Source organism: Trachypithecus francoisi, unplaced genomic scaffold, assembly GCF_009764315.1.
Source record: "Trachypithecus francoisi isolate TF-2019V2 unplaced genomic scaffold, Tfra_2.0 Contig01554, whole genome shotgun sequence".
In the NCBI taxonomy this organism is placed as follows: Eukaryota; Metazoa; Chordata; class Mammalia; order Primates; family Cercopithecidae; genus Trachypithecus; species Trachypithecus francoisi.
Genome location: NW_022681439.1, coordinates 3,368,973 through 3,395,538, shown reverse-complemented (window position 1 = coordinate 3,395,538; position 26,566 = coordinate 3,368,973). Strand labels below are relative to the sequence as shown.

General features: G+C 42.5%; 1 protein-coding gene across 1 annotated transcript in view; it reads left to right on the top strand.

Annotated features, from left to right (window-relative positions):
- Positions 1-20,247: 20,247 nt before the first annotated feature.
- Positions 20,248-26,566, top strand: part of XKR6 (XK related 6) — a 308,200-nt gene continuing 301,881 nt past the window's right edge. Inside the window, exon 1 of the mRNA XM_033176998.1 lies at positions 20,248-21,496. Coding sequence (XP_033032889.1) covers positions 20,739-21,496 — 758 coding nt within the window. The 5' untranslated portion in view covers positions 20,248-20,738. The remainder of the gene's footprint in view (positions 21,497-26,566) is intronic.

Genomic DNA, 26,566 nt, shown 5'->3' with positions numbered 1-26,566 from the left:
CTTATTAAGTGTAGGGAATCAAATATTGTATCCTTAACTATTTCCTATTAGAAAAGACCAAAATGTTTTAATAAAACATTTTAATAAATGTTTTCTAAATGTTCACTATTTTACTTAACATCCTTTTATATTCATTACAGACCATTAAAAAGTATTAAGTGAGCCAGGGACTATTAAATTCCATATGATTGGTACTTATGTTTTTAAAATTGTAAGTGTGAGCACTGACAACAGTGTTGATGATTTTACATTTTCACATAACTACCCTCAACTTTGAAGTTCCTTAACTACTAAATAATAAAACACTAAAATCCTATAAGAAATTCTGGCAAAACCCTAACCACTGTTTTATACCTTAAACAGTTCTCCACATATCCTAAAGGAATCCTATAATGCTGCTTTTTTTTTTTTTTTTTGGAGATGGAGTCTCGCTCTGTCACCCAGGCTGGAGTGCAGTGGCGTGATCTCGGATCTCGTCTCACTGTAACCTCTGCCTCCCAGGTTCAAGCGATTCATCTGCCTTAACCTCCTGAGTAGCTGGGGCTACAGGCACCTGCCACCATAACTGGCTAATTTTTTTTTTTTTTTGCATTTTTAGTAGAGACAGGGTTTCACCATGTTGGCCAGGCTGTTCTTGAACTCCTGATTTCAGGTGATCCACCTGCCTTGGCCTCCCAAAGTGCTGGGATTACAGGCATGAGCCACCATGCCTGGCCAGAATCCTCTAATTCTTAATGTCTCAACTCACTCTGAAACTTCATTAAGAAAAAAAGGCAACCTTAAGTTTCTGAGCTATTAGACACATACATTGTCATATTGTCCCTTTTCACTTATTTATTTTCTTCATGCATGCAATAAATCTTCCTTTTCTGTTAGATAGTAGAAGTGAGTCCTAAAACTTTCTTAAATTAATCTAAGTACAGTGTAATTCATTAACTTCATATTTTGTGTTTTCAAAGTTGAAATTTTAGCCACAGTTGTACTAAGGATTCCTACCCCAACCTTGACAGGTTCTCTTGTAATTCTACTTCAATTGTTGGGAATACTGGAAACAGCATGAACTTTATATTAAGGTGGGCCTGAATTAAAGTCCCAGCTTCACCACTTTTTGGCTAGGTGACTTGGGCAAATTACTTCTCTGGGTCTGTTCCCTCATGGGCAAAATGAGAGTACTTTATCTTTAGGAGAGTGGTAAAAATTAAGTAACAATGAGGGTTGAACTCCTAGCCCAGTGCATGGTGCAAGTAAGTTCACTGAGGTGAGTTTTATTGTCTTTTTCTGGTAAGCAGAGAAATAAACAGACAAACAAAAATCTTCTTACCTAGCACCTCTGTCTTCTAAGTCACAAATCGCACTCATAGACTTTTCATCCCAAATCAGACATCTTAAAATGTGTACTCCACAAGAGCTGGCTCTGATCTCTATTCTCTAGAAAACGAGGAGCTTTGTTAACTGTCCTCTCCTTTGGGAAATGCTAGCTTTCACTTCAGAAGGCAGAATCTTAGGAGTTTGAAATAAACATTTTTTTTTTTTTTTTTTTTGAGACGGAGTCTCGCGCTGTCACCCAGGCTGGAGTGCTGTGGCCGATCTCAGCTCACTGCAAGCTCCGCCTCCCGGGTTCACGCCATTCTCCTGCCTCAGCCTCCCGAGTAGCTGGGACTACAGGCGCCGCCACCTCGCCCGGCTAGTTTTTTGTAGTTTTTAGTAGAGACGGGGTTTCACCGTGTTAGTCAGGATGGTCTCGATCTCCTGACCTCGTGATCCGCCCGTCTCGGCCTCCCAAAGTGCTAGGATTACAGGCTTGAGCCACCGCGCCTGGCCTTGAAATAAACATTTTAAAAGCCAGTTTGGTTGCAATTTTAAGTACATTAAGTTAACAGTATATTTTATTAAATTTTTTTTTTTTTTTGAGAGACTGAGTCTTGCTCTGTCGTCCAGGCTGGGGTGCAGTGGTCAATCTCAGCTCACTGCAACCCCAGCCTCCCGGGTTCAAGCAATTCTTGTGCCTCAGCTTCCCAAGTAGCTGGGATTACAGGCATGCAGCACCATGCCCAGCTAAGTTTTGTATTTTTGGTAGAGACAGGATTTCACCATGTTGGCCAGGCTGGTCTTGAACTCCTGACCTCAAGTGATTCACCCGCCTCAGCCTCCCAAACTGCTGGGATTACAGGCGTGAGCCACTGTACCCAGCCAATTAAAAAAAAAAAAAAGTGAATATTGAAGATGGGTGTTCTTATCAGTGGAAACCCATCAATGGGTACAAATGGTAAATCTGTTTGTTCTGGACTTTTATGAAATATCCTGCCCAGAATCCTCCTCCTCTTGGGGGCTGAACCTTCCTGGAGCCTTCCCTGAAATGTTCTGACCCAACTCATCCCCCACTACCCCAACCATAATTAATTGGCCCAAGAGAGGGCACCTGGAAGCAGAGCCAATGAGTACTTTCTCTACAATTTTTGACCTATGGGCAAAAGAGGTCAGTTAGCATCTGGTGTTACAAACTACAAGATGTGAAATTTGAGAACAATATGGACATACTTCCTACCATGTGGATAAATCTGGTGAAACAAATAGAGATGAAAGATGGGGAGGGGACCGGGCATGGTGGCTCACAGCTGTAATCCCAGTACTTTGGGAGGCTGAGGTAGGCAGATCCCCTGAGGTCAGGAGTTCGAGACCAGCCTGGCCAGCATGGTGAAACCCCATCTCTACTAAAAATACAAAAATTAGCTGGGCGTGGTGGCGGGCGCCTGTAATCCCAGCTACTCTGGAAACTGAGACAGGAGAATTGCTTGAACATAGTAGGCAGAGGTTACGGTGAACTGAGATCACACCACTGCACTCCAGCCTGGACGACCAAGTGAGATTCTGTCTCATAAGAAGGCAAGAAAGATGGAGAGTGAATCTTGGGAGTCTCAGGGCCAGTCGCCACATCCTCTCTCTCTCAAGTGAACTTGTAATTCTCCAGTAGCTGCCAGCCTGGAGGGTTTGCCTTTGAGACAGGGTCTCACTCTATCACCCAGGCTGGAGTGCAGTGGTGTGATCATGGCTGGCTTCAACCTCAGCCTCCTGGACTCAAGCAATCCTCCTGCCTCAGCCCACTAAGTAGGTGGGACTATAGGTATGCACCACCATGCCTGGCTAATTTTTGTATTTTTTGTAGATTCAGGGTTTTGCCAGGTTGCCCAGGCTGGTCTCAAGTTCCTGGGCTCAAGCGATCCACCCACCTTGGCCTCCCAAAGTGTTGTGATTACAGGTGTGAGCCACCACACCCAGCCAAGGGTTTGCTTTTCTTTTTTCCTGAGATAAAGCATTTTGAGTGTGAAAGTGGGAGATGGGGAAAAAGAGGGAAACTAAATTCTCTCTTCTTTAGGAAAATCTTCCAGAGAGGGAGGTGGTTTTAACTCAGTCAATCTACCCATAACAGAATGTAGCATCACCACAAGTTATTGGAAAGTTTGCAGATTACAGCCTGCCCTAACTGATTTACTGGGTAATCTCCTTATATATTATTCATGGCTCCTCCTCGTTGGCTCATTGGCTCATTCCATTGATAGTGTACTCATTTGGGACAAGGATCCAAAGACTAAAAGTGTGTGTTTCAGGACAGGTGTAGCACAATATTTCAAAATTAAGTAAAATTACAGCTAATACTTCTTGTGTGCCTACTATGTTCTATGCACCCTTCCAAAGCTGTCTACATTTCAGCTCATTTCTCTTTTACAACCATCTCAGTCAAAGTCATTGTCATCCTTATTTTATGGTTGAAGAAACTATGGCACAGAGGGGCTAAGTAGCTTGTCCAGGGTCACCTAGGTGATGTGGGGTAGAATCAGAATTCAAATCCAGGTACCCTGACTCCAGAATCCTTGCTCTTACTGCCCATGGGACATGGTCTATGTGGTTTTCCTTTAATGACCACATATAGCACGTGGTACTTCATGGTAGTACTTCCTGAGCCCTGTGGGATCGCTGGATTCCTCCTGGGGAGAGAAGGTGGCTTTAGACCTGCTGCCCTTATCTGCCTATGGTGGTTCAAAAGCTTGGGGATTTGTCCAGCCACTGATAACTGAAGTTTCTTGGAATAATGTAAGCTGCGGCCAAAAGAGCAGTATTCCAATTCTTCTGTATGAAATTCTGTAGAATTCTGTAAGAATTTCCTTATACACAGTAAACATCTAATACCTGATCAATGAATTAAAAATGGAGCGACAACTAGTTATAGAGACTATCTAAATGTATAATAGGGATTGGATATTGGCCATTTCTGGGTGGTAAGAATACTGATGATTTTTACCTTGTTTTTCAAGTTTTTGTTTGTTTGAAATGGAGCCTCGCTCTGTCACCCAGGCTGGAGTGATGTGTTGTGATCTCCACTCACTACAACCTCTGCCTCCTGAGTTCAAAGCAATTCTCCTGCCTCAGCCTCCTGAGTAGCTGGGATTACAGGCAACTGCCACCACGCCCAGCTAATTTTGGTATTTTTAGTAGAGACGAGGTTTCACCATGTTGGCCAGTCTGGTCTTGAACTCCTGACTTCAGGTGATCCGCCCGCCTCAACCTCCCAAAGTGCTGGGATGACAGGCATGAGCCACCACGCCCGGCCTGTATTTCAAGTTTTTAACCAATTACATGTATCCTTATTTTCAAATCAGAAAAAAAATATTTTTTGAAAGAAGACATTTAGATGCAATAATTACCTTGTGTGGTTTTTGTTTCATTTTTGTGTTTTATACTCCAAAATAAATGTTTTACTTTGCATGTTGCATGTCCTAAGTGTAAAGTTTTATGTAAATAGTCAATAATACCTGTTGTCATATTTGTTAATATATTCCATTTTCATAAGACCCTGTCATTCTTGATTTTAAAAAATCATAAAATTTAAAAATATAATAATGGATGAAACTCTTAGAATAATGGACTTACATAGATGCATTAATAATATGTACCTAGTACTGTAAGACCCTCATTTTTCTTATATTTTTTGTTTCTTTCAATTCAAGCAAATGCTTCATCACCCCAGGAAGCTTTCTGCAGGCAGGAAGCAGGAAGAGTCTACGAGCTTTCCAGGCCTTTGTTTAGAAATGGCTTCATTAGGAACTATAGGGTCTGAAGAGCAAGGGTCTTTCCAAAACAAAGAAGACCTTCCCATATGGATGACAGGAGTGAAAACTGGGGGTGTCAGAATAGCAGAGGCCTCTGTCACTCCCCTTGGGGTGCAGGGAGATGTGGTGGTATCTTGCATGGGGTGCGGTGTGATTGGAATATGGGGCCCTGGGCACTAGAGGGTCCTGGTCTTGTGAATGAGTCCTGATAGCCCAATACTACTGAAAAACAGTAGACAGTAGTAGGCCTGCAGGACCTGGCACCCAGTGGTCAGAGATGAGGCTCTTATCTCTGTGTGGATGTCTGGCTCATGACCAGAAGGCGCAGCCCCTTGCCAGCCTGTTATAGATTGAGATGTGACCTCTTAAAACCTACGTATTGAATGGGACTGTGTTTAGAGATCAGGTGTTTACACTTAAATGGCAAATAAGCTTGCTCAGGTGGATTATAATACTATAGAATACTATAAACTATTAAAATAATGAGGTAGCTCTATACTAGCATTTAAAGATAACCTTTAAATACACGCAAATGTATTGTCGCACGGAGAAAAAAGCAAAAAATTGCTAGGATAGCAATTCATGTAGGATCTGATTTACATAAAAATTTTCACCTTCAACTCTGTGGACATTAGACACAGACTGGGAGGAGTTACCAAAATGTTAAAGGCAGGCTAAAATTTCAAGTAATTGCTACTTTTGCCTTTGTATTTTCTGTATTGCTTGAATTTGTATATTTATTTTCATAATCAGAAAACTCAATAAAGCTAGCTTCCCCCCCCCCAAAAAAAAAAAAAAAAAGAGATCAGGTGTTTAAACAGATGTTTAAATAAGGAGGTCCTGTGACTGGTCCTTCATCTAATACAATTGGTATCCCTATAAGCAGAGGAGATTCGGACACAGAAGCATGTAGAGGGATGACCAGATGAGGACACAGGGAGAAGATGACATCTACAAGCCAAGGAGAGAGACCTTAGGAGAAACCAACCCCACTGACACCCTGACCTTGGACTTCCAGCCTCTGGAATGGTGAGAAAATAAGTTTCTGTTACTTAAGTCACCCAATCTGTGCTAATCTGTTACAGCAGCCTTAGCAGACTAATGCACAAGCATTTGTCCTCTGTGAGACCCCAGAATTCTCACATCCTCAGGTGGACAACCCCAGGATGACTGAGGCAGAAAGCTTGCCACTCTTGTAGCATTAGGGCCGGAATAGCAACTCAATTGTTTAATTAAAAATAAAACAATGCCTTATTTCTTCCACATCTAAATTTGCACCCTGTGATTCAAACTTATTACCCATGTTCTTTTGTTGCATGTTGATTTTGCTGTACTATATTTTGAGGAATCTGTTTTTATTTATACTATATTTTTTTAATGTATCTCTCTTAGAACTCATTATTTTTTTACCCATTGTAAGGTTGTTCAAAATCACTTAATACATTTCTTACTTTTCTAGGAAGATTGGCTATACTGATTTTTGTCTTAAGTGTTCAAAACTGCACATACTCATACACATACGCTTATGCGTGCACACACACACACACATTTTCTTTTATAGGAAGTCTTCAGAGGGAGGTCTCACTATAGAGGAGAGACTTAGGAGAAAGAATTGGAAGCCAGATCTCCCAGTTTTCAGCTGATTCAGCTGATAGGAGGCAGAACAAACCAACAATAAACAGGAAAAGCATTGAAAAGGACTTTGAGACCTCTGTGATTTTTATCAGCAGATGGCAAGTACAATTTAATGTAGACAAACTAATAATTAATTGGAGAACAAGAAGGTCAGTCCAGTGATGTGGGCAGAAAATAATCCTCCAGCACACAGATCAAGAAAAGGATTTAGGGATTATTCTTGAAAAATCATTAAAACTATTAGTCTAGAGCATAGTTCTGGCAACAAAGGCAAATGGCGTTAGCAGAGAGAAAGCATAGAAAACCGGGGGTGGCACCTGTTATTTTGAAAAGAACTTGTTTGATCTAGTCAGGAATATCATCACGGTAGCAACTGTTATGTAAGAAAGTACTAGAAGAATGACAAAACCCAAGAATCAAATGTATCCACTTACACAGGGGGCTGCATACTCCAGTGCCTTCAAGGACCAAGCACGTCGGTGAATGTGTGAAGTGACCATGGGATTGGTGACTTTTAGAAATGGCAGGAACTGAGTTAGATGCAGGGTGCTTCAAAGTTTTCAGGTTTTTGCACACACACCCACACATGCACCCACCCACCCATCCACCCACACATTGTATTGGCCAAACAAAACCTGTCTGCCTGCTCGGTTCAGCTCTTGGCTGCCAATGTAGATCTGGGACTAAGAGTTTTGTTTGGTGCCTCTCTTCTGCCTCCTCCCTACTTGGAGAGTCCCTGGAGGGCAAAGCTATGTCGTAACCTTATATCCTGCCTGCACTGTATCTCCCTTCTTACTTTGCCCAGTGAACATTGGTTCCAAGTGCTAAAATGAAGCAGGCACTCCCTGCTACATATAGCAGAAAATGGCTACTGACAATCGCTGTACCTGTTATCCAGTGGCCATGACCTCTGAAGTTGCACATCAAAAAGGGCCCATATGTGGGCCAAAAATGCCAATTCTGTGCTTTACACAGCTTCCTAAACCTACTTTGCATGTGATGTGTAAATTATTTTTGTCTGTATTCCATATAATGCTGCATTTTTTTTCTCTTCAGTCTATTCCTCCCACCAAACTTGGCCTTTCTTCATCCTGATCTTTCCCTTCCCATCTTTAGCATTATAAAATGGAATTTCTCTGTGGGTTTTTCCTTTTCTGCCCTCTCGTCTTGGTTCCTTTTGCTCTTTATCCTCTCTTTTTTCTCACATTTATGTTGCAACCTCAATGAATGGTATTGTCAGGGAGTGTGATCTTCTGGTTAGTAGAGTTTGTGTTGTTTAACTGACATTCTATTCCTTCAAACAGTGCAACTTTTTCTGGTGGGTAATGTTTCTGGAATAGATGGGTAGTGAAGAAGTACTTTAGGTTGATCTTTATTTATCTGTTCAAATTCTGTACTATGAGATCTATATAAAAGAATCTACATGACATATATGTAACAAATATGTAAATGATATATATATAAATTATAAAGCATAATAAAATGCATACCTCTGAACCCACCTTCCATCTTAATAAGTAGAATATTGAAAATCCTGTTGACATCTTGTATTTTACTCAGTGTTTCTTTGATGCCTGCCAATCCTGCCTTAGGGTCACCATTATAAGCATCAATTATGACTGTACAATATGATGGATGTATAATGTAATGCTTTAGTCAAAATATAAAATAAGCCTCTGAGTTGCTTCTTGCATCTGTCACATCTTCTCCTTCCCAAATGTTACTGTGGTGGCATGGGCCTTGAGGAGCTCATCTATACCATGACAAGAGCACCCTCATTTGTCTCTCGGTCTCCATTTTCACTCAAGGTTGAACCAGGAGCTGGATACAGAGGCAGGCCTCTAGGAGGGTATGAGTGGGGGGGATTCAGTCAATACAGACAAGAAAATATGTGTCTCAATTAGAAATATGGTATTAGTTCAGTTTTCATACAACTCCAAATAACTAGCAAAATAGGAGTTGATTCTATTTACATGCCACATTAGTTTCCAATTGTTCTGTGACAAATTACTACAAATTAAGCATCGCAAAACAATGCACATTTATTATCTCATAGTTTGTGTTGGGCAGGATTTCAAGGCAAAGCTTAGCTGCATCCTCTGCTCAGCCTCTCATATGGCTGCAATAAAGGCATTGGCTGGGATTGCACTCTCATCTGGAGGCTCAACTGGGGAAGAATCCACTTCCAAGCTTATTCAGGTTGTTGGCAGAATTGATTTCCTTGTGGTTATATCACTGAGGGTCTCACTTTTTTTGCTAGCTAATGGCTTGAGGCTGATCCTGAGTCCTCGTGGTCACCTGCAGTTTTTCTTGTCACATGGGCTTCTTCAACATGGCTGCTTGCTTCATTGCTGCAGGGAGAGTCTCTGGCTTCTGTCTGCTAAGGTGAAGTCTTACATGATGTAACATAATCCAGGAGAGTGACATCCCATCACCTTTGTCATGTTCTGTGGGTCACAGGTCCTGCCTACCCTCAAGGGGAGGGGATGACACAGTGGCATAAACACCAGAAGGGGAATCATTGGGGGTCATCTTAGCATTCTGTCTACTACATATACCTAAGTGGACAGTGCTTTGGAGCAGGAAAACAAATCCTCATCAGGCAGATATATTTTGTTGGGGTTTCTTCCCAAAGATTTTGTGATTATAATTAACTGAAAGTTGGCATTCTACTGAAATTTTAAAACCAAATGATGCATTATGTAGTGCTGAGTATTTGGAAGGAGAGACTTATTTTATTATTTAAATTTTAAACCTTAAATATACTCCCCAAAGTGCTTTAGTTTAAAAAAGTGTAAAGTAGAACCGATGAGAGAAAAAGTATATAGTGGAGGAAACTATTTTTCCAATTTTAGAAAAGACAATTGATTCTCTTTGGGCTAGGAAAAATTAATCAGTTCCTGAATATGATTTTTATCAAAAGAAAATTCATTTCTCCGTTTCAATTAAATAAGTGTTGAACCACAAAAATACTGGTTTACAGGGATACAAATTAATTAGTTAGCCCAGTGTACCCATCAACGTTTGCTCTAACTTCCACACTGTCATCAAAGCTATCTGTCTTAAACATAAACTTGGTTTTGTCACCTTTCTGATAAAAGCCCCTGATAATTTCCCATTGCCCATAGGATCAACTTTGTCTCTTTTTTTTTTTTTTTTTTGAGACAGAGTTGTGCTCTGGCACCCAGCCTGTAGTGCAGTTGGGCAATCACAGCTCACTGCAGCTTCAAACTCCTGGCTTTAAGCAATCCTTCCACCCTGGCCTCCCAAAGCTTTGGGATTACAGGCAGGAGCTACTGCACCTGGTCTTAAATCTTAAGCCTGATATTTATGAATCTTCAACAATTGGCTCCCTTCTACACTTACCATCTTCCTCTCCTTTCCTGCCTCTTGCTCCATCCAATGCTGTGGACAAACCACACAGTTTCATAAACCCCATTGCTCCTCTTTCTTGTCCTTGTCTCTGCACAGGTTATGCCCTCTACTTGGTGTGTGTCTACTTACTCTTTGGGAGTTCCAGAGACTTTGCTTCTAGGCCCCAAGGAGAGATGTATCTATTTCTCTTACCAATAGATTCCTTGGGGATGGTGCCTGACACACAGGAAGTACTCAAGTATTGCCTGAATACGTAAATCTCAGATTTCTCTTATTCAAAATGAGGGATTAGATGAAATGATGGTTCCTTATAGCTCTAAATTTTAAAAAATCATCACATGGATTAAGAGAATGTAAGACTGCATATAAATAAACTGTGTGGAACAGATTCTAAATGCTACAGGGTTTCAGAGGAAGAAGGTATTATACTGTGGTGGAATAGTCAAGAACATTTTTTGCTAAAGGAGGTGGAATTTGAAATAGGTATTGAAAGATGAGAGGGAATTTGAGCCCTTGCTAACCTTTGAGCCTTGCCTTCTTTACAGTAGGCCCTCATTAAGTTTACTGATTTGAATTGAAATGTAGACAAAGGGGGAGGAGGAAAGACTTTGCAAATGAATTAAAGCAAGACCAGGAGCTCCAGTGCAGGAATGTGCACTGGTAAATGTGGACTAGGAGGACATTTTCCTGAGCAGAGTATGTTCTGGTCAATAGTGAAAACGAATAGTGGTTCTGTAGGTTGAAGTGATATTATGGAAGATCTGAAAATGAAGGAGTGCAGTTTGGATTGGTATGGTAGGCAATAGTGAGCCATGACATCTTCTCTAAATAGGATGATATTATAGTATTTTAGGTTTATTAGTCCGATGCTGGTAAGCTGCCTGGATGGTCAAAGAAGAGAATAGTCAGGGAGATTAGGTAGGACGCCTTAACTTGGATAAAAATAGTTCCTTATATTTTTACACCTCTATGATTTAGAAGATACCCACTAAGCCTACAAGAGAGGTTACCACAAGCCTTGTAGGAAGGTAGAGAAGATATTAATATTTTAGGAGATATTAATATTCTTATTTTACATGAGAACTGTGATTCAATCTGAATTAGCCCAAGGTCATATAGCTGGTAAATAGTATATGGCAAACGGTGTTACTGGAACTCACACCTACTTTTTTTCTTAACTTCTGTGGATGATTACTTTTATGTGTCAACCTGACTGGACTAAGGGATGCCCAGATGACTGGTAAAACATTATTTCTGGATGTGTCTGTGGGGGTGTTTCTACACGAGATTAACATTTGAATCTGTAGAGTGAGTAAAGAGGATCACCCTCATCAATGCATGTGGGCATCACCCAATCTGCGGAGGGTCTGAACAGGACAAAAGGGCAGAGGAAGGGCAAATGTGCTTCTGTTTCAGCTGGGACATCCATCTTCTCCTGCAGCTCTGGTTCTCAAGCCTTCAGACTCTGGGAGACTGGGATTTACACCACTGCCCGCCCTCCCTCAGTTCTCAAGAAAGAACTGATTAAACCACTGGCTTTCTTGCAGTGATAGGTATATCTGTCTGTCTGTCTGTCTGTCTGTCTCTCTCTCTTAGGTTCTGTTTCTCTGAAGAACCCTAACTAATACAACTTCTAAGTCCAGTATTCCTGCCATTAAGAAAAAGAGATTTCAAACATTAAAACTGAGGAAGCTATGCAACTTTATAAGGTATGTGAATCCACAAAATGTAGTGGAAAGAGCCGTGGCCCAGATATCAGGAATTTAAATCCTAGTCCTCAGACTAAGGCAACAAGTGTGGCCTTCAATGGAAACATTCTTCTGTGGTCAGCTTCCTTGTCTTCATCTCTCACAGGGGGATTGTGCTCCAGTTCATTCTGGCTCACTCGCCTTAGAATGTATGTGTCATCAGCTAGAAGTTTCATGACCCAGTGAAGCTGGCATCATGGCAGCACAAACAAAGAAAAACGAAAAACTGGAGGAGATGGTTCATTTGAGGGCCAAGGGTGATGAGTTCAGGTTTGCACATTAGGAAAAAGCTACAGGGCGTGGTAGACAGAATCATGGCCCCTTAAAGATGACCACAACCGAATCCCCCAAATCTGTGACTATGTTACCTTATATGGCAAAAGAAACTTTGTAGATGTGGTTGATTTAAGGATTTTGAGGTGGGGAGATTATCCTAAGTTATATGGGTGGGTCCTAAAAAAAATAGAAAGGCAAGTCAGAGTTAGAAAAGGAGATGCAGAGGCAGAAGTGGAGGTTGGAGTGAAGCGATTTCCCTCTTTGAAGACGGAAATGGGGCAGGCTATAAAAGCTAGAAAAGACAGGAAAATGGATTTCTCTCCTAGAGCCTCCAGAAGGAACACAGCTCTGCTGACACTTTATTTTTTTTTTATTTTTATTTTTTGAGACATCTCAGTCACCCAGGCTGGAGTGTAGTAGTGTGATCATTCCTCACTACAGCCTTGAACTCCTGGGCTCAAGAGATCCTCCCACCTCAGCCTCCCTAGTAGAAGGGACTACAGGCATGTGACACCATGCCCAGATAGTTTCTTTAGTTTTTGTAGACACGGGGTCTTGCTGTATTGCCAGGATTGGTCTCTAACTTCTGGGTTCACGTGATCCTCCTGCCTCAGCCTCCCAAAGTGTTGGGAATATGGGCGTGAGCTGCTGTGCCCAGCCAACACCTTGATTTTAGCTCCGTAAGACCCCCTCTTGGAGTTCTGGTTCTCCAAGACTGTCAGATGAACTTGTAATGTTCTGAGCCACCACGTTTTTGGTAATTCGTTACGGTAGCCATAGAAAGCAAATAGCAGAAGTGACTAGGGAGGGAGGATGAATATTTTTTGAGCCCTTCATGTACATCAGGCATTGAAGTCGCAATCAACTGGTGGGGGAAACGGTGTGCTCATCATTTCATGTATTAGGAAAATAAACCTAAGAGCGGAAGTCACTTGCCCAAAGTGACACAGTCAGGAATTGAGACTGGGGGCTGTGTGCGTGCTTACGCATCACGCACATGCTGTGCTGAAAGGCAAAAGCCCGCAAGGCGCCTACACAGCGACATAATCACACGATGCTGGAAAATCGGGAAAAAATGTGTATTGTACAAAGCAATGGACCAGGGAGTTGGCAATGGGGAAGACCTTCAAGTGAATGGCCAGGACCAACTATGTATCAGTAGCAGGTGCTTTTTACACATGCTATTTCATGAAACAGAAAACACCCCGCAAGGTAAATTTTATTCTCCTTATTTTTATGGTTGACAAAGGGAGGCTTCAATTTAGAAAGTACCTTGCCCCAAGTACTACAGCTAGTTAATGCCAGAGCTAAGATTTAAATACAGAGCCTGCCTCCTGTGATTAAGAAAAACAAAACTTTTTATTTTAAAAAAGGAAGACCCAGAGAAGGGCATAATTTAACCATCACTTAGAAGTATATGACCCCACCACACAGAGAAGATCAAAGTTAGCTTCGTGGCATGAATATTTATAAAATTATTTGTTCTCCAGGTGTTTAGCACAGTCCTGGGTGTATTATAGGCACCCAGTGTATACTTGTGTAGTGAAATCTGACAGTGAGACAGAGGGGCTTCTGTGTAAGGTTAACTAAAAAGGCTAAAACCCTTAAAGTCTAGATGATGAAGGCTGAGCTCTGATGGGGCTCAAATATAACAAAGTCCATTCTCCCTTTGAAGCATTTCAGCAAGATGAATGAATCACCAGTCTCCTCCCTTTCTCCCCTTCCTGACTGCCCAAAGCACATACCCTACACCAAGCCCTTGCACCCTTCGCACTTTACTTCACCCTGTTGTCTTGACTGTGGGGTCTCCCACTGCCTCCAGCATCAAGCCTAACTTTCTAGGGCTCCATAGCCTTCTCCCTACCTGCATCTTCCCTCTCTAGCCTCACCCCTTGTCTGTGCAAACCCTTGTCTCTGGTCAGCCTGATGCCCTGATGGGAGACCGTGGAATCCTTGTCTCACATCCATCCCTCCTCTTACCTACATCTCTCTCCAGAGTGCCAGCATTTTGGTGAACTCACCCTGCACCCCTTAATGCCTTCTTTAACTCTTCCTGCTCCTCCCCCTAATTATTTTGTTACTATTGCTGGTGCCACTCCATTTGCACTTAGAATAAAATAAAAACTTCTTAGCACAATTGGAATGCCTCTTTCTTCCATCTCAGTCTCCCTTGGATCCCCTCTCCTTTTTGCCTATGGCGTCACATACTGGCCTCCCTCAGGTCCAGGAGCTCACAGCTCAGGCCCTGACATGGGTATCTTTCTGCATTTGGACCCTGCCATCACCAAAAATAGTCCCTCCTGTTTCAATTACAACTTAAATGTCACCTTAGAGTTGGCTTCCTGATTCCTCATGTTTCAGTAAATCTCTTAGTTGTTTAAGAGATTTGTTTAAACCTCTTAGTTTTTAAAAAAATCTTTTATAAATGCTTTCTTGTTTTCATCTTTATAATTATTCATTTGTATGTTTAGTTGATCACTATCTACCACTTCCCCTAGAGTCAGCTCCATAAACAATGTGTTTTGTTTTCAGCACCTAGCATGGTGCCTGACATGTAGTAGGTGCTTATATATTTGTTCACAAATGAATATCTTATGTTAAACTCTCTAGTCACTAATTGTTCTATAAATTTGAGCATCACTTCATGACTTATTTATAATGCTGTTTTGTTGACTCATGTTGGTGGGTGTCTATTTCCTGTCTTCAATAGGACTGTACATTGCAGAAATGATCTCTTATATTTCTCTGCACCAAAGGAAGTTAGATGCAAAGAATGAATGAAGTTAGACTTAATTTGGTGTCTGTCACATTCTGAAATACTATAACCAGGATAAGTGTCTAAACTTGAAGGAGACACCACAGTGGGGTTTCATGTTATTTTGGGTCCTGGTAGTATTGGGTGGGATCTAAGGTCTGCACTGAGCCTAAGAACTGTGTATACCTCAAATTTTCTTTGCATTGGAGACATATCACTTGGCCAAAAGACCAAATGAGCCAGCATCAGATACAATCTTGTATCTTTGGTTGAGGACCAGAGAAAAGACTTGGCTTGAAATGGGAGGGCATGTGGGAGGACAAACACAAATCTTTAAGTCCTAGAATCCCACTTTGCCTGGGAAGACAATCATATTAGAAACTAAGGAACAGAGGTCTACAGTGTTCTGTTTCTCATTTCACACTCAACCTGGGGATATGTGCTCTATGCTCATTCTCAGAAGTAGCCTGTATGATTTGATTTGTTATTGCTTGATCCCTCCCTCCCTCCCTCCTCTCTTTCTTTCTTTTTTCTTTCTTTCTTTCTTTCTTTCTTTCTTTCTTTCTTTCTTTCTTTCTTTCTTCTTTCCTTCCTTCCTTCCTTCCTTCCTTCCTCCCTCCCTCCCTCCCTCCCTCTCTCTCTTTCTTTCTGAGACAACGTTTCATTCTGTTGTCCAGGCTGGAGTGCAGTGGCACAATCACAGCTCACTGAAGCCTTGACCTCCTGGGCTCAAGTGATCCTCCCACCTCAGCCCTCCAAGTACCTGGGACTATGGGTGCACACCACTATGCCAGGCTAATTTTTAAATTTGTTTTTGCAAAGACAGGGTCTTGCTATGTTGCCTGGGCTAGTTTCCAGCTCCTGGGTTCAAGAGATCCTCCCGCCTTGGCCTCCCAAAGTGTTGGGATTACAGGCATGAGCCACTGCACCTGGCTATCCTTATTTTCTTTTGGTTGGGCATGATTAGTTGACTTCACATACAGTAAGTGTATGCATGATAAAGTTACACTGTACTCTGCTCTTTGGGGAGTTAATACCTGAAGCTTGTTATCCTTACTTAGACAATACAGTGGATAAAAATATAAAGAAGGTCAAGAAGGGTTTAAATCAATTCACAGATGTCAGAGTTATAACTAGTTCTTAAGAGACAAAAAAATTTACCAAGTACTCAGTGATGTTACTGTTAGAGAATACAGATGTTCCTACCCCCCATTCCTACCAATCTCTGTGACACTACATATGTGTGCACATTCCCTGTGACCTCCCCAAACTTCCCCCCAAACATTCATCTTTCTCCCATCCCTGTCCCTACTCACACCATTTCTCTCCACCATTACCACCACCCTACAGGCAATCACTTTGTTTCTTAGGTATCTTTCCAGAGTTGCTTTATGCAAGTACAAACAAATAACAACAACAACAACAAAAACCTTATCTCTTCCCCTTTCTTACAGAAAAGGTAGCATGTTCTATTGTTTTGCACTTTGAGTTTTGTGTAACAAAGCATCCTGCAACTCTTTGTATATCATTAAAAAGAAAACTATCATTTTTTAACATCACTGCACCACATTCTGTTGTGTGGATGTACCATAATTTAACTAGTTCCCCTTTGGGTGGACATGTGGGTTTTTCCCCTCCATTCTTTCTCTCAATTGTAAGCAATGCTAAATGAATAATCTTGTACACACGTACTTTCTGACATCTACGTATTTATCTGTAAGATCAAGTCCCACAAAAAGGACGGCTATCTCAAAGGGTACCTGCATTTGAAATTTTGGTAAGCAGTGCCAAATTCCCTTTCATAAAGATTGTACTGTTTTGTACCACCAGCAACAAGGTATGAGAGCGCTTGCTAGCACTTCAATTCTTAACGTCAAATATAGAAATGTAGCTTCTAGGGACAATGGGTTCTATGAGCTTACTCCTCAGCACTCAAAGAAGTCCTGTTTCTATAGAAGTCAATAAGATACAAGGCACAGAATTGATGAGGGTACCATCCACCTACTCTTTTGAAGCTTTATGTAGGCTCAAACTAGGAAAATCTTATGAAAAATATATAACGCAGCCTCTTTGTAACGCTTTTGCTGAGGCCTATCCCCATATTGGAATTGAAGTGTTATGTCTCCTAATTGCATACCAGCATTGTAATAGGGTCCCTACTTTGACTAACACAGTAACACTAATTTCATTTGGAAGTGTCAATAGCTGCCTGGCCCAGGGCAATGGCAGGGTAAGTAGCAGGCTTTAGAATTATATCTGCCTGGATTCTAATCTATGGGTCCCCTTACCCATGTGACTCTGGGTAACCCATTTGGCAGACCCAAGTCTGTTTTCTAGACCATTAAAATGGGAATACTAATCCTCATGCCTTTTTGGACTGCCATATAATTAAAAGGAGTCATGTATGGGAGACTGTTTAGTACATAATAGCATTCAACACTAACTTTCCTTGTTGCCTTTCTGAAAATAGAGAATTGGGAAGAAAAACCCCAAAGGGCTTCTAAACATTTAAAATTTATGTCACAATTTCTGTATGTTAAAGCTTTCTTACTTTACTCACAGAAGAGGCTCTAAAAATCTATTTAGTATTATTTTACATGTAACTCCAATATGCTTTGTTGTTTGGCTTCTCTGTCTATATTAAAGAGTAAATACAGGGGCCAAAGTTTTTAATTGACTGACTAAATTTAAAAAAGCAGAGATTAAAAAATATTGTTAGAAAAAACCACCACCGCTATCACCACCACCACCAACCTCAACAACAGTGGTGTGGTGCTTAGCAGGCCGGAGCAGGCACATAAATTGTTAGAGCCTCTTAGCATAAGGCCACTTCAAGGTCAAGTTGTCAAGAAAAGGTCAACTTTCGGCCTAATGTGCAGAGAGCAAGCCAATGGGCAATGTATTTCTTTCACTTTCCCCCCAATTTAACTAAAGTTTTGAGGTATCTCTGTAATTAATGATTGAATTTTATGGAGATTTACATCATAAAATGTAAAATACCATTTTTTTGGCACCTAAAGGTTAAATTTCAGTTATCTGGAAAATTAATTTGCACTAATGTAATCAATACTTATTGAGTGCCCACTATGTGTTCAGCATTGTGCTAAGTGCTGGCTTACTTAGAACAAAAACCACCCCCAAAATTCTAGGTAAAAATGTGCTATCCAATGCATAGTCCAGATTTATGTTAACTTTTCAGTGAGTCTTCATGAGAAGTTTATTATAACTGATTTTAATTTTAGAGCCTTCTGGGTTCTATAATGTATCCTTCTTCCAAAGAAAGTAGGATAAAATTGTTGAAACAGCAAATGTAAAGTTGAAATCACTTGACCGTCTGATAATCTTATATATCTACTTGAAACTTCAATTGTAATAAACTTTTGACTCATAAGCTCATTTGTCAGCCTTATATAGTGAGTGTAATTTACTTAGCTAATTTCACTCGTAGATTATGTTCTTTCAGGGCACAGAGAAATAGGAATCATAAATATGCCATTACTGCCTGCTTTTGTATCTCATTTCACAGCCTCATAGCTCAGAGAAAATATATTTGAAAGCACAAATTAATTGCACCTATTTTCTAGAAGCATTTTAAAATGCTTTCTTTTATTAGAGATACCAAATACACTCAGTGATAGAATTGAAGTAGATACATGTTGATATTACGCAACATAATAATAACAATGGTAATAATAATAGCAGTTACTCTCTAGTGCTTAACTGCCTATCAGGTATCATATTGAGATCCTTGAAAGGATTACTGCCCATAAACTTTTCAGAAAAGTCACTGTTGTTATTCCCATTATATAAAGGTGAAAACTGATATTTGAAGAGATAATGTTGCTCACATTATTCATGTTACTACTTTAGTGAAATTGGGGTCCATACTTGGACAATCCTACTCTATATTTATGCCATGTAAAATGTTATTCATTCAAATTCAGCAAAGAAACGGAATCCCATCTATATGCAGAAATAATCTTTACCTGCTGGCCTTAAGTTTTACCACCATAGGGAGTATGAGGCTCCAATCATAGCATGAAATACATGGATACAGTTATATGGCTTGTTTCTAAAAGTTGATTTTGCAATCACTCCCTTCTTCCCAATGTATGGGAATAAAAATTCACTATTAGTACTTTTTCTAAAGTCTTCAGAGATTTTATACTGGCATGTATACTCATGAAAAGCTGTGTCCTAAAATGTAGTATCCCCATCTACCCTGCCACTCCCAAAATTCATAGGTGCCATAGTATTCAATAGTATCAAAGTAACTATTGAAGCTGTCAAAGGCACCTTTCTTCCATAGAACCTCCAGCCATACAAATATTACCTAATTTGTACTCTTAACATTCTAAAGACAGTTATTGGCATTATTAGAAGACTTTATTGAAGGGAGAAGTAGACAGAATCACAAAAATGAGTTCAAAAATCTAGGGAGGTCAAGGAGAAAATCCAGGGACTTTTTTCCCCCTCATTCTTTCTTTTAACTTCAAAATGTTCATTTCATCTGATCAGGAACAACTGTAACCATGTAGCTTGCCCTATTTTGGCTATCTGGCTTCAAAAATACTTTCACTGGAAGATCATTGTAATTCAAATCCATTCGGTGCTGATTCACTTTTGTAATTTGTTAGCTAAGTTTAAGTAGTGTATCCTGCACCTACTTTAATGATATAGCACACTGATAATATTTTTTCCTCATTTAAAGCCATGTTTACCCACAGCGCCTTAGCACCAAAAAAATTCTAAAAGGCACTTCTTACACATTTACATAACCTGAACAAATAATTGATACAGGTTAAGCCCTGGCTAGTTCTGCATTTTCCAAATTAAGATCACAGAATTTAAAAATTGCATATTAAAAAAAAACTTGGTAGAATATATTTCCATAGGGCAGAAAAAACATTCAAGGTCACAATTTCTTGCTCCAACATGTAAGACACAACCAGGCTGATTTCCAGTTGAATTTTGCCTGAAGTTTTCTTAAGGGAATGATGGAAACTTTATTACAAAAGATGGTAAAGTTGTCAGTGACAGAAAAATCAGGAGGTCAACAGAGGTAAGAGAAGAGGAGAGGTGTCTAAATGGAAGTGAGAATCAATAACTTGCTTGTGAAAATCTGACTTAGGTAATTTTTAAAGACCCTCAAAATAAGAGAAGAATAAAAGAGAAATTTAAAAGAAAACAGAAACAGCCAAAGAGGTGAGACACAGACATTTTGATTGGGGGGGTTGTCTAACTACACAATGAGGTCATCCCATCTCCCGGAAGTGACACGTAATCACCTGCTTTGCACTAGCTCCGCCCCTTCCCTCAAAGGTCCCGCCCCTCCACCAGCAGCCAGGAGAGTGTTAGGGGGCGTTTCTCCAGGCGGAAAGCTGTGAGCTGCGACGCTGAGGAAGGGGACCCCAAAACGTCTGGCACTGCCCCCTCCAGGGATCACTTTGGACCGCCTCACTCGGCCCAGCCGGATTCTGAAACGCCGAGGGGTCAACCTGATGGGTTTCGGGGTCAACGGAAGAGGGGAAGGGGAGCCCTGGCGGGGAGAACCCCCCGGTCCCCCGCCCAGCAGCTGAGGCACAGGAGGGCGGCCATCTTGGCCGGGAGGGTAGGGCTGGGGAGCTGCGGGCGCCGTGCGATTGGGGGGCTCGCCCGGAAGTGACGCCAACTACCCGGAAGCGGAGGGGGTTCCCTGGCCCACTCCCCCCTCGTTCGTTTGCTCCCCCGCTTCCTCCCCGCCCCCCTTCCTCTCCATTCGTTTCCCCCCCTCCCCGTTCCCTGCCTTCTCCCCCCCCCCGCCGTCCCTCCCCCCCAACCTCCGGAGCTGGGAAGAGAGTCAAGATGGCGGCGAAATCCGATGGCGGTGGCGTGGGGGTGGGCTTCGCTCAGCTGCACAACCTGGACGAGGCGGTGGGCAGTGGCGGCGAGGAGGACGGGGAGCCCGGGGGAGGCGGCTGCGGCGGCGACGGCAGCGAGCCCGAAGAGAGCAGCTCGCTGCACATCTGCCACTGCTGCAACACCTCCTCGTGCTACTGGGGCTGCCGCTCCGCCTGCCTGCGCTCCCTCCTGGGCAAGAAGCCGCGCCGCAGCGCCGCCGCCGACGGGGGGGACCAGCCGCTGCAGCCTCCCGCGGCCCCCGGCGCCGACCGCCAACCCCCGACGCCCTCGGCCGCGCGGCCAGAGCCGCCGCCGCCGCAGGTGGAGCGGCCGTGGCTCGACTGCCTGTGGATCGTGCTGGCGCTGCTGGTGTTCTTCGGGGACGTGGGCACCGACCTGTGGCTGGCCCTCGACTACTACCGCAAGGGGGACTACGGCTACTTCGGGCTGACCCTCTTCTTCGTGCTGGTGCCGTCGCTGCTGGTGCAGAGCCTGAGCTTCCGCTGGTTCGTGCAGGACTACACGGGCGGCGGGCTGGGCGCCGTGGAGGGGCTCAGCAGCCGGGGCCCCCCCATGATGGGGGCCGCCTACGGCCACGTCGCGGCCCGCGGCGTCCCAGGCGCGGGGGTCCCGGCCACGCCGGGGGCGCAGCGCCTGTGCCGCCTCTCCGTGTGGATCTGGCAGTCGGTCATCCACCTGCTGCAGATGGGGCAGGTGTGGAGGTAAGAGCACTGCGGGGTGGGGGCGGGCCGGCCCTGCGGAGCCCCTCTGCCCTCCCGGTGCTTCGTGGGGCGGCCCCTCGGACGGGCCCAGCGTGGGGGGCTCGAAGGAGGGACCGGCCGCGTGCCGCCCCTGGCGTCTCCAAAAGACCAGCGTTTGATCTGGATCCCTGGCCACGCCTTTGGCCCGGGGAGGCCGAGACCTGCTGTTGGCCCGTCCTCATCCCCGCTTCGCACTCGGCAGGGCCCCTGCCTCAGCCCGCCCTCCCCGTCTCCTCTGCAGACCTCCGTTCCCGGGCGCCTTTTTTCCCTGCCTCCCGAGGTAACTAGCTGCAGGCGCCCTGGGCTGCACCCCACCTCGCGGCCCGGGGAAGCCTTCCCTCCTCCAGCCGCTGCACTCGGGTTTGTTCCCGGGTGAGACATCCTTCCCTCTTCCCCCGTTCTCCCTCTGCAGTGGCCTGCGTGGGGCCCTGTGGAAAAACCCTCGCTGCCGCCTGCGAGCACTCCTGGATTCCACGCCCCTTCCCCCTCCTGCACTCCCAGCCCTGTGAATGCCTCCAAACCGCTGCTCTCCCGAAAGGAAAACAGACTTTTTTTTTTTGGTTTGCTGGATTAGACGTGTCCTTTTCTTAGTGACAGGTAAACATGGAATAAAATGTGATGGGCGCGAGCGTTTGGTGTTAACTCTCACCTCCAGAAAACCAGTTAGCCACCTGGATACCTATTCTGGGGGAACGATGTTTTTGGTAGCCAGGCCAGTGCGTAAGTGATTTATATTTACACAAGACCCAAGCTTGGCTTTGCGGCCCGTTCTCCTTTTGTCAATTTCCCGTGTGCCAGTTCAGTCCCTCACAAACCACTTGCAGGTGTTCTTTCAGCCAGGCGCCTTCTTCACTCACTGCCTCCCTGGCTAAACTGAGGAAATGAACCCATTCACAGCTGGGTACATCTGTGCCTTCTTACTTAAATTAGCTTGTGTGTATTCTGGAAACAGTGAGTTGCAGGTGAAAGCATTTGCGAGAGAAAAAAGTCTTACTGAGGATAAATTACACGGGGCAGGCTCTTCAAGTGCCTGGCTTCTGTGAGAAGACATTTTGCCTAGGCTGCCCTGACTCCTAGCCTAGTAGGAGATTTTAGGCACTTAGTAGTTCAGGTAACAGATATACCCAGGTTAGCTGAAATAAAATCTGCTGTCTTTTTAATGGTTTATCCAGATCTCTATGCGGAATTTATTTAAATAAAAACGTTTCGGAAAGCATAGGATTGAATTAAGTCAAATGAGTAGATGCAAGAACTTTGTCCTGCTGGGTTGACATGCAAATTCAGGCTAGGGGAAGTGAGGGTGGTTCCGTAGGCCCTGCACCACCCAGAGTTGTTTACTGGCCGTTCTAGGCTGAACCAAACAGCTTTTTCTCTAGCTGCATTTGTCTGCAGATAATTTGTTTCCTGCTGATAAGTTTCTAAGAAGTGAGAGAATAAAATTGGAAAAGTGCTGATTAACTTTTGACTGTTGTAAGCATAGCTTGGGGTCAAAAAAAATTCTGAAATATGTTTTAAATTTGAAATCTAAATTCCCAAACACCCACACACTCAAAGTCATACCGAATTAAAGGTAGTGTATTTGGTATTGGAGATACCTTTTTTGGGGGGGGGCGGGGGAGGGGGGTGGTTTCTGGTAGTTAAGATGCCAGGAATGAAGCGGGGGAGGGAGAAAAAGTATGGGGAAGAGAGATTTTAACATACCAGTAGAATTTAGTAGCATGTACTGGTCGGCTTCTGCTGAACAAGCCGAAGTCAACTATCTCCATGAGGTAAACTTCTAAGTGTGGGCAATAAAAATGTTGGTGTCAGGTTAGAATTCCTGAGAGAACTGTGTCTAGTGGAATCTGTCCTGGACACTTATTAGTAGTAAGCTTTGAGACAGAATGAAATTGGAGTAGAATAAAATCCCACCTCCATTCACCTAAACGTTAATTGTTTATGGGCAAAGTGGAAGTCCAGATTTTAGGGCAAACTGAAAAGTACATTTAAAATGTCAATTTAGCTTTTGTAGTTGTATGTGGGGTAGTATTTTTTTTCTGATCTTAACTTTCATCTGCAGTGATATAAAGTGCCTGTGACTTTACTGTCTAGTTTTTTTTTACATCTTTTTTGAAGATTAGAGTATATCTCTAAATATTTCCCAAAGTTAAGTTATTAAAAGACATGCTAATTTTGGTAAGTTATTTCTTCTAACATAGCTATACTTCAAAAGCAGTATTTACTGAGGAAGGATTTTATAAAAAAATTTTTTTTTCCCAGTTAGATGGTTTTGCTTGAAATACTCCAGGAGCAAGGTCTGCTGTTTTAATACCTACTAGCCATGTTGTTTGCATTGAAATCATTCATATGTAAAAGCTTTAGAGGAATTCTAGTTTTAATCTTTTGGCAAACAATTGCTTGTCAATGTGTGTCAACATACATCATCTCTATTTTTATTGAAGATCTTTTGGGTTTATAGTTGTTTCCTTAATCATATTTGCTGTTGGAACTTTGCTTTCTCTTATGGTCACATAACATAAAGGTTAAGATCTAATATTTCTATCATTTGGTTTGGGCTGCATCTCTAAGAAAAGATGTCAGTGAAGTTGTACATTGTCAAAACTGATTCCATGAAACCATGAATACTTGTGTCTTCAGACTTTTTAAAATGTAAAATTACTTGGTTCTAGCTTGGACAAAGCACAACAGCTATTTAATAAAAGTTAGTTTCCCTCGGTATTAACATGGGGCACTTCTGTGCATCTTGCCATTCCTGTCAAGATGGCAAATACTTGACGTCTTTTATCAAATGACTTTATAGAATGTAAGAAAATGTTTTTGGCTGGGCTGAAATTGGAGCATGGAAGAATGGTTGTCTGTAGAATGATGTGGCCCCGTGAACCTGCTTTGCAGAGCACTAGTGTGTGATTAAGGTCTTTTTCATGCATGCCTTACTCCCACTAATTACTAAACATGTAACAACCTCTGTATAGCTTGATGTGCTTTATTTTTCAGGTGCTTTTCGTGGGGATAACAGGCATATGAATCACGTATTCCAGGAGCATGAGTCACATTGGGCTTCACTTTTGTACAATGTGTTGTTAATAGAGAGCATTTTCTTGGAGGGTTTGGCTTTAGGAACGGTGTGATTTAGTTCGCCTATTGCATTGATGTGTGCAAGTTTTCCCTTCAGCTATTGTCCTTTCTCTGCTTTTGTGTTACTTTTAGAGGTTGCTTAGTGCATTGTCAGTTCTCTTCAGTCAAGAAGCAACAGTTATATGACCAAAATGTCATGGCCACATCATTAATCTCCCATTTAATGAATGTAGTTTTATGTGTTTGTTTGCACCCTTCTATTTCAGAGTAAAAGGAATTTACTTCTTTATACGACTTGCCATATTTAAGAGGATGGTCAGTGGTTCTTTCTCTTGTGAGGTGGAATGTGGTAGAGGGTTGCCTTCAGGGGAGTAAGAGGGAAAAGGCATTTTGCATTTTATAATGGCACCATCCAGCTGAGCAGTCTACAGGTCTGTTTTAGGGTTGTTTTCTGATTTGAGACTGGTGCAATTTGGATATGTAGCTCTCTACACAATCAGCAGTGAATGTTGCTGGGCTGGTGAAGACGCTTTATTATTTTTTTAATCTCTCCCCTGCCCTCCTCTCTGTTCCTCTGTGTAGGGATACTTAGTCTATTATGGGTCTTTGTTCATGTTGAACATTTTAGAATAGTGGTTCTTAGTTCTGGCTGAGAATAGAATCTGTTGCAGCCCTTAAATAGAAAAGCCGAGGCACTGCTGGACCTGCTGAAGAAGACTCCCTGGGGAGGACCTAAGAAGTCATAGTTTTAGAAGACCCACAGGTGATTATGTGGGAACCCCACGCTTGAGAAACACTTTAGAACTGGATTTCAGGCTTATTCCGTTTGGAGAGGAATATTAGATTTGTGTTCTTAATAAATATGATGGCAGAATTGGGAAAGGAATGATCTGGTACCATTAAGTTTGCCCCCTGGATAACACCATAACGGACGACTTTACCTTGGGAGCATGAGTGTCTCAGGGGCTGGCTACTCAAGGGGATGCCCTAATGGTACTCTGTGTTTTCTGTTTTTGTTTTTGGTTTTTTTTTTTTTTTTGAGCTCAAGTATTAATCTCATTCTGAAAGAATTCGTAAATTCAAAGCAGTCTTCTCTTTGCCTTTTGTGAGATACAAATAATGTTTATGTTGCGTGTGAAAGGTATAATAATTCTGTTTATATCTGAAACGAATCTGTTAAATAGGCTTGAGGAACCATAACTGGGATTATGAGTGGTGTTGGGATAAGTGATCTGTAATGTCCCTCTAATGCTAAGGTTTTGTGGTTTAAGAATGGTAATATTCAGTATTTAGATACGTACAAATAAGGAAATTCATGCGGCCAGGGTACCATCATAGACACATTAATAGATTGTATACTTGTATTTGTGGGGTGTGTGGGTGTGTGAGTAGAGAGAGAATGAGTTTTATATGCTTATTAATGGGTGGGAATCTTGTTGTAAAAATAGCATTTTTTTTTCATTTTATCCATAAGCTTAATGGAATTCTGGTTAAAAAGAAACTCAGTGGGAGGGCGAGGCAGGCGGATCATGAGGTCAGATTGAGACCATCCTGGCTAACATGGGGAAACCCCGTCCCTACTAAAAAATACAAAAAAAATTAGCTGGGTGTGATGGCGGGCGCCTGTAGTCCCAGCTACTGAGGAGGCTGAGGCGGGAGAATGACGTGAACCCGGGAGGCAGAGCTTGCAGTGAGCTGAGTTTGCGCCACTGCACTCCAGCCTGGGCAACAGAGCGAGACTCTGTCTCAAAAAAAAAGAAACTCAATGGGATTTTTCTGAGGGGAAAGTTGGGTAAAATTGATCTGAGAAAAGTGTAAATGAGTTTGAGTAGTCAAAAAACTTTGAAGAATGTTGAGACTTAGCCGATCAGGAAGTGGATGTGCTATAATGTGTCAATAATTAGACCAATTAGCAGAGAAATTAAGCAGATAGTTTGAAGGAGAATAGAGTCTATA